The sequence below is a fragment of the Temnothorax longispinosus genome, chromosome 6 (assembly GCF_030848805.1).
Source record: "Temnothorax longispinosus isolate EJ_2023e chromosome 6, Tlon_JGU_v1, whole genome shotgun sequence".
Lineage (NCBI taxonomy): Eukaryota > Metazoa > Arthropoda > Insecta > Hymenoptera > Formicidae > Temnothorax > Temnothorax longispinosus.
In genome coordinates this window covers 11,011,153-11,019,913 of record NC_092363.1, presented here as the reverse complement: position 1 = coordinate 11,019,913, position 8,761 = coordinate 11,011,153, and the positions used below count along the sequence as shown (strand labels likewise).

Genomic DNA, 8,761 nt, shown 5'->3' with positions numbered 1-8,761 from the left:
ATCGAAGAGATGTTATATATTGCCAGTCTGTCGATTAAATTGCTTATTTGTTAATCTTTTTTCATTGGTATCACTTATATGAAGAATTGTGTGAATTGTACAGGTATATTATTTTAAAAAGAGAATTAACATATTCACATAAAAATACGTACTTATTCATTTATTATTAATTTTAATACAGGATGGTGAATTAATAAAAATAGATAGATTTAATTAGCTCGCTATGAGCTGTCAATGGGCACAACTTGATCCTATGAGCCGTTTCCGCGCTGTAAGCCCTGAAAGGTCCAGATTTGACATGTAAAGGTATAAGCTTTTCGACTCAATATATGTAACTTTCGGTCTAGTGTGCGTGTGCGTATGCGTGTGCGTGTGCGTGTGCGTGTGCGTGCAAGGTTATTGTGGGCTACTTAGAGTATATATGCGGTTATCTACCTTATTATTGCTTATTTATTAAGGCGTGAGTAGGAGTTGGCCCACGGATAAAGTAATCGCAAAGGGGTAGACAGGAAGGTGATACAATTTGGATTTTTAAACAATATATAAGTATATTTTACAACATATTTACAAGGGTTAACGTGTCAGTGTATACTTTTGAACTTTACCATCGCGTTTCTTAGTTTGCGTGTCCGCATTGACACCTCTTATGGGGCTAGTCTGCGTCGAGGTTGTAATCTTCTTCGTGGGAGAAGGCGGTAGCGGAGAGATCTTTGAGGTAAGTCCCATGGAAGGTTTTCCTTCTCCTCGCTTAAGTCGTTGATCGCTCTTGGTGTAGCCGGTCGAGAAGAGTTACGGGGAAACGAAGGCTTTGTCGGAGGATCGATGCGGCGGCTAGAACCTGAAGGTCGACTAGAGCCACTAGTATTCAGTTCCTTTAATGACGGGTCGAGCTTCCTCTTTTTGAATGATATCCCTGTAGCGGCATTGGCCGAGTTTTACGCCGTTTAGTAGGATCTTCATCTTGCGTTTTAAAACGCTCCTCAAATAATTGCGGCGTCTTGTCCGGGGTGGATGTGCTCCGAGGACTGGCGTTTGACGCCAGGATATAGTGTTGATTCGCCCAGGAGTCGACGAGCGTCCACGCGCTACTGCCGGAGGCGACCCAGCGCCCAGGAGTCGACAGGCGTCCACGCGCCACTGTCGGAAGGCGTCATAGCGCCCAAAAGTCGGCAAGCGTCCACGCGCTACTGCCGGAGGTGACCTTGCGCCTAGGAGTCGACGGGCGTTTGCGCGCCACCATCGGAAGGCGTCCTAGCGCCCAGGAGTCGGCAAGCGTCCACACGCTACTGCCGAGAGCGACCGGGCGCCGAGAAGTCGGTGGGCGACTACGCGCCATCAGTGATGTGAATCCGGCGGCCGGATTCCGGCCCGGTTTTTCGCGCATGCGCGCCCCCTCCACTACGCACACAGAGTGACGCTCGGTCTATCGGTAGCGCTCGGCAGTGCCGAGCGAGAGGGAGAATATTACTCTCTCCTTGTCGCTCTTACTTAGCTCGCGCGATCGACGATGTTTTTACGCTGGAAATGCTTTCTCGATATCTCGGCGTGAATCTGAGTTGCCGTTGCACGATAATTAAAGAGCGATCTTTGGAATAATGTAGAGATGTAAAAATAATTAAAAATTAAAAAAACATAAAAAAATTGTAGTAAAAAATTATGTTGATTACTCTTGCAGAAATTTTCATGCTTTGACCTATACTCCTATTATTTTGACAATTCCTTTCTGAAAAAAATTCCGTAAAAGAGAAAACACGTATTTTTTTATTTGGCCTACAATTAATATTTCCGAGTGTAATATTTGTAAGAAATTGAATTTGTCGATGACTGTTATACTTGTAAGTTAATTAATATCTTGGTGTTCGCGAAATCGCTGATTAATCCCGGCGATGGAAGCGGGATGAGAAGGACGCGCGTGGAAGGTGTTAACTAAATATTCACTTTATTTTTGTGTAACTCAGACCACAATCTGAGCCGTCTTTAATGCGTCTTTGATGCGTCGAAATTGATACAATCTGACCTGAGAATCGATGAGCGGTGTAGTGAGACACGTGGCGGTCGATCTGACCTGAGATCGATGAGCGGTGTATAAATGAGGTGTATATAGTCCGTGTAAATGAGAGGCAATTATATTAATTGCCGTCCTCTTCGATGAATCGCCCGTGAGCCGGTGAGACACGTGGCGGTCGGCACTCGCGCACATGTGAGCCTGAGTCGTCGTGTTGATGTACCCGAGTAGAGCTGGATGAGTGGTCGCTTTACATGTTAATGCAGTATCTCGGCAGCTGTTGTAATCACTGCGGTGGGCACTTCAATGCGTAGTCACAATCGAAAATGCACAGAGCACACGTCGTGCGTCTGATCACTGCGCGGCCATTTGTACGACTCTGTATATCGCGAGGAAGACGTTGGCGATGAGCGCGCCCGTGCGCGGCGCAAGCTGCCGCAGTGATCTAGCGTCGTTACCCGATCGATGCTGCCATCTGATCTGACGGCGCAGCGTTAACGGAATCTCGAACATTCCGCCCGCCATCAGCAACCTTGTTGATGATTCCTTACTCTTGATCCTTCTTCCGGTTGAAATGGGTAATATGGCAAGCTTGACACTTGGCCGAGTGAGTGTCGTGGTGGCCGTCTTGAGGGTAACCACCCTGGTGAGTCCACCCTTGCTGGGGTGCAAAGCTGTTTCTCTGGTGAGTGGCCATTTGCACGGTGGAGAGCGTTCGTCGGTGAGCAGCACGATGGAACCCATCTTGATGTTGTTGTTAGGATGATGTCACTTGGATATCGCCTGCTGGCGTTGCAGATAATGAGCCGACCATTGTGCCCAAAAATGTTGAACATGCTGCTGAATGAGCTGCCACCGAGATAGTTGTGAGGTTCCTAGGTCAATCAGAGATGGCTCGGGTATGGTAGTGAGTGGACCTCCAATGAGGAAATGACCTGGTGTGAGCGCTGAGACGTCTTCAGGGTCGTCACTCAGCGGTTCTAAGTGCCGCGAGTTGAGAATGTCCTTGTTTTGCATAAGCAACGTGGTGAGTTCTTCCGTCGTGAGTAGAGTCTCCCCGATAGTCCGTCTCAGATGAACCTTCAGACTTTACTATCGCCTCCCACTTGCCCCCCATGTGTAGAGCGCCTGGTGGGTTGAACTCCCATCCTGTGTCAGTAAGTTGTAAAACTTTAGCAATCCGTGATGTTCTTGAGAGCCCTGGATGAACATTTTCTTGAGCGCGGCGTCTGCTCCAATGAAAGTTGTCCCGCAGTCCGAATACATGATCTGAGCAATTCCCCTTCTAGCTGAGAATCTTTGGAAGGCTGCTATGAATCCTTCTGATGGGTAGTCACTGACTACTTCGAGATGAATTGCGGAGGTGGAGAAACAGACGAACACACAGATCCATCCTTTGTATGTTTTCGCACCTCGTCCTTTCCATGTTTTGATGGTGAGCGGTCCGGCATAGTCAACTCCTGTGTGAGTAAACGGACGTGACGGCGTAACCTGAGAGAGAGGTAGTTGGCCCATCAGTTGATGAGCACGGATCCCCCTCTGCCGAGCACACACGACACACCGCAAAATATGAGACTTCACCGGAGCCCGTCCGCCGATGATCCAGTAGCTTTGCCTGACATGAGCCAATGTCAGCTGAGTTCCTCCATGCTGGGTACGCAGATGGGCGTGTGAAATGATCAAGGTTGAGAGCCGGGAGTGGCGAGGCAAAATCGCCTGATGTTTGCTGTCTTGAGCTAGTGCTGATTGGTTGAGGCGGCCGCCAACTCGGATGATCCCTTGAGCGTCTATATACGCAGTCAATCGACTGAATGCGTGAGCAGTTGGTAGTCTCGAGTTGGCCGTGAGCATCTTGATCTCGTGCGTGAAGTATGCCGCTTGAGTAGCCTTAATCCAGAAAAATCTGGCCTCCTCCAAAGCTGAGTGCAAGTCGAGTGGTCTGCGTCGGCACTTTCCCAGAAGCGATATGACTCTGAAACAAAGAGCTGTTATTTTCAATAACTTGTTGAGAGATGAGTACTTATAGATCAGGTCCCAGTGATAGTCCGGTTGAGATGCGGCCGCATGTAGCGCAATGCCAGGACGAGCCTCATGCGTGCTCAACTCGTCCGAAAGCGCGGGTTGAGATGGCCAAGCTTCAGGGGTGAGTATCCACGGTGGTCCCGTCCACCATAATGAGTGGCTTTGGAGTTGAGCAGTGTTTAATCCTCGTGAGGCGCAGTCGGCTGGGTTGGACGTACCTGGTACGTATTTCCAATGTGCGTTCGCAATGAGCTCTTGAATTTGAGAGACCCGATTTCTCACGAAATCCTTCCAGCGCGATGCATGAGGTTTGATCCACGTGAGTGTCACAACAGAGTCCGTCCACAGGTGAGTTGCTGTGACGTTCAACTTCAATGTGGCTTGAACGTATTGCAAGAGTCTTGAGAGCAGCAGAGCTGCGGTGAGTTCAAGTCTCGGGATGGTGAGCCGCTTGAGCGGTGCTACCTTTGTTTTGGAGCACACCAATGAAATCGTGGCGCCATTTGAGCCGTGGACGGTGATAAATACGACTGCAGCCATTGCCAGTTGAGACGTATCAGAAAAGCCGTGAAAGGTACTCCATGTGGTTTGAGAGGTGCTACCTTGGATGTATCACCGAGGTATTGAGAGCTTGCAAGCTTGTGAGTTCTTTTCTGATAATGAGCCACCGTGATGAGAGCTGGGATGGCATGGTTCATCCCATTGGAGCTTCATGTAGCCAAAGCTCCTGCAAGAGCATCTTCGCTTTGATCACCACTGGTGATACAAAGCCCAATGGATCGAGTATCTGAGCCACTTCAGACCAAGCGAGGCGTTTGGTGAGATGATCGGTGTGCGACGAGATCCTTGTTGAGAATGTGAATGAATCTTCTTGAGGAAGCCATCGTAATCCGAGTCTTTTGGTTAAGCAATCGTCAATGTAGGTTGTGAGCCCTGGTCCTGTTCTGCTTGAACCGCAGTGAGTACGTCTTGATGAGTCGCGTGCTACCTTGCTAATGGGAAGCCGCCCGCCATGCATAAGTCCGTTGAGCAGTATTGACTACCTGCTGAACGGTGGCGTCGCCTCCAGAATTGTCATCAACATATCGACCGTTGTTAGATAATATGGCACTTCATTGAGTTGTTCATCTATCCAGTGAGTCCGTTGTAACTTTCAGTCATCTTCATGCACGTTGATCTGCCTATACCCTTTGGTGATGTCAGTGGCAACTAAGTGCCGAACTTGTCGAATTCAGAGCAAGACATCGGTGATGTCAAAATGCAGCTTGGCTCCTGTGTGCATGAGATCATTAAGTAAGCGGCTGGATGTAGATGCACTCGAGCCATTAAATACCACACGTCATGTTGTGGTTGCACTGTCTGGTCTGAGCACTCCGTGATGTGGCAAATAATATTGTGTGAGCTGACTGGAAACGGTTGAAGCATTCTTCATGTGATTGACCTCTTGATAGAGTATTATAAGCTGATGATACAGACGTCGATAGTTGTCATCTCGTGAATGTCTTCTTCGTAAACCTGTCAAATATCGATGCGCAGTGAGATACGAATCGCCAAGAGTATCAGGTGATGATTTCCGTGTAAGTCGAACTGTGTATCGACCTGTTGAATCCCGTGAAACAGTACTCTTGAAATGTTCTTCACATCTTTGCTCGTCAGGAGTAAGATCAAGATTGTTAATCGCAGGCACTTCTTCTTGTGTCCAGATTTCGCCAGCAAGTCGTCAAGAACATCTTCTCCCTCCCGAACGGAGGCATGATGCACGGTGGCAATTGCCGATGAGGCTGTATTAACAGGTCCGAAAACGAGCTATCCGAAGAGAGCTGCGCAATTGGCATCAATGTATCTCGTTTGATGATGTTGGGCTTGATGATCTGTGCACATGAGTCAGCTCCAATGATGATATCCACTGGCCGTGGTGTTAGGAGATCTAGATCAGCCAAGGTTAACTTGGGGAGATGTGGCTATTCCTCGGGTGCCGCGTTGAATGATGGCAGGATGTTTGTGAACGTCTGCAGAATGTGAGCTTGAATAATGACGTCTGTTCTTGAGTGAAGTGAGCGGGGCGTAAGCAATGCAACTCCTCGAGTTTTGCGTGGGCTTTCTGCCACCAATTCCGGTAATGAGAATGACGGAATGATGACGAGTGATGTTGAGCTGGCGAACGAGAGATTCTGAAACAAAGGTAAGTTCTGAACCTGAATCAATGAGAGGCCATACGCATTGAGTATGAACAGATGAGCTGATCTGAGCCAGGGCCGTAGCGAGTAATGTTGAGTGTAATGAGCGGGCCAAAGATGAGTGAGCGACGATTGCACCATCTTCCTACTGAGCTGACACAGCTGAGCTGGTGATCGGCTTCGCTGATGAGTTCGACTGATGAGCCTCATGCAGCATCGTGTCGGTTGGTGCACTTCTTGCACCCCCGTGAGCCTTTACATGAGTGGTCGTTGTGGCGGCCGAGGCATTTGAACCAAAGCCTCCGTGGTATGACTAATTTTTGTCGATCGCCTATTGAAAGATCCCTAAATTACGTGCACATCACAATGAAGTGAGTGCCGTTGCAACAATCGCACGGGTAAATTAGATGCTGCCGTGCGGGCCGGTTGAGCTGCCACATGCTGAGCTGTCAACGTGCGCTTTGCTGTTGAATGAGCGCCGACGGCTATGAAGCTTCAAGATATGCATGCTCCTTGAGAAACGCCTTGTTTGCCTCTTTGAGCTGCATTGAGATTTGGATAACCTCCTCGAACGGCATGTCCTCTGCACAAGTTGGCAGCGTGTCGCCAATATTCCGCACCGTCGCCAGGCGGTTCATTTAGGATGAGCTCCGTGGACAAGCGCACGGGTGAGGCTTGGCGTTCCAATGTGCGAGCCGGTGGTACTTCGAGCAGCGGCGTCGTGATCTCCGTACCGCCCGTACCCGCCTTTGCGGGTTCCGTCATGTTGAGCCGTCCCTGAGCTGCGCACGATGAAATACCTGAGAAATGTCGAGACACGTGTAAGAAATGCTGCACGAACCGAGAACGTTCGAGAGATGCGTGAGAAAAACACTATGCGAATCGAGAGTCTACAATGTCATGTATTGAGCACGTGAAAATGTCTATTTACACTCGCAGGAGCGCGTGAGCATGTTTTCGTAACACTCGCGAGCGCGCGTGAGAATGTCTGTCCTTCACTCGCGGAAGCGCGCGATAATGTCCACGTGGCATGTCGTGAAAGGCATGCTCTGTTCACATGATCTGTGTCCAAGCTACACTTTAAGTTCCACGCATCCGGCTCGAAGGACCAAATGTTCGCGAAATCGCTGATTAATCCCGGCGATAGAAGCGGGATGAGAAGGACGCGCGTGGAAGGTGTTAACTAAATATTCACTTTATTTTTGTGTAACTCAGACCATAATCTGAGCCGTCTTTAATGCGTCTTTGATGCGTCGAAATTGATACAATCTGACCTGAGATCGATGAGCGGTGTATAAATGAGGTGTATATAGTCCGTGTAAATGAGAGGCAATTATATTAATTGCCGTCCTCTTCGATGAATCGCCCGTGAGCCGGTGAGACACGTGGCGGTCGGCACTCGCGCACATGTGAGCCTGAGTCGTCGTGTTGATGTACCCGAGTAGAGCTGGATGAGTGGTCGCTTTACATGTTAATGCAGTATCTCGGCAGCTGTTGTAATCACTGCGGTGGGCACTTCAATGCGTAGTCACAATCGAAAATGCACAGAGCACACGTCGTGCGTCTGATCACTGCGCGGCCATTTGTACGACTCTGTATATCGCGAGGAAGACGTTGGCGATGAGCGTGCCCGTGCGCGGCGCAAGCTGCCGCGGTGATCTAGCGTCGTTACCCGATCGATGCTGCCATCTGATCTGACGGCGCAGCGTTAACGGAATCTCGAACACTTGGAAATATTCAATTCCATATATACGTATGAGATATTTTCGTTAACAAATATGTATATTTATATAAATACCATATTTTATATATTTATTTATGTCGAATAACCTGATATATATGTATATATATCACCTGATATATATACTATATTGTTTGAGATCGCAAACTTAGCATCGCGACGAAGTCGCGTTCGGCTGCATGTCAACACATGCACGCTTGCAGTAAATTAATATTCGCGTGAAATGCCGCTCAAGAATAGTCACGGGAAGATTCGGTATAGCATGGATCTTTCAGGATTAGCTTTCTAGAAACTTTAACATTGTTATCAATAATAAAGTCAAACAACAACGCTAGAACAAAGGAACGATCCATGCTATACACAAAGCACTCGAAAACAGGTGACGACCCCGTCGGGTCGCCACGTGAAACCGGTGACGTCAGCTCCATGACGCGGGACTCCGACGGCCAATCACCCTCCCGAAATTCTGGGAAATCTGCAGGGAGGGAGTTTCGCCTCGGAGGTGTTAAAAGGACCGCCGCTGCGCCGCGGAACCGATTTCGCTCGCAGATCATAGAAAACCGCTTTTCGTACGCCGCTTTGCACACCGCTTTTCGCTATTCCGCGTTTCAAACACGCTTTCGCCGCGTCGCTCGCCGTAGCTTCTGTGCGCGCTTCACGGCTTCCTTGGCTAAAAGGAAAATAACTGTAAATAACTGTACATTATAGACATTTTCGAATATATTTGTTTTATTTTTCAATTCTGTACTTGTTCCCTTTTTTTGTGGTCGTCTTCTACCTCGCGCTTTCTCGCGCTACCGCGTGCTCTCGAACAAT

At 48.7% G+C, this 8,761-nt stretch overlaps 1 protein-coding gene across 1 annotated transcript; it reads right to left on the bottom strand.

Moving 5' to 3' along the window:
- Nucleotides 1-3,097: 3,097 nt before the first annotated feature.
- Nucleotides 3,098-4,567, bottom strand: LOC139814958 (uncharacterized). The gene has a single exon (XM_071781494.1). It carries the CDS (start codon nucleotides 4,565-4,567, stop codon nucleotides 3,098-3,100), a length of 1,470 nt encoding a protein of 489 aa, XP_071637595.1.
- Between the last annotated feature and the right edge of the window lie 4,194 nt (nucleotides 4,568-8,761).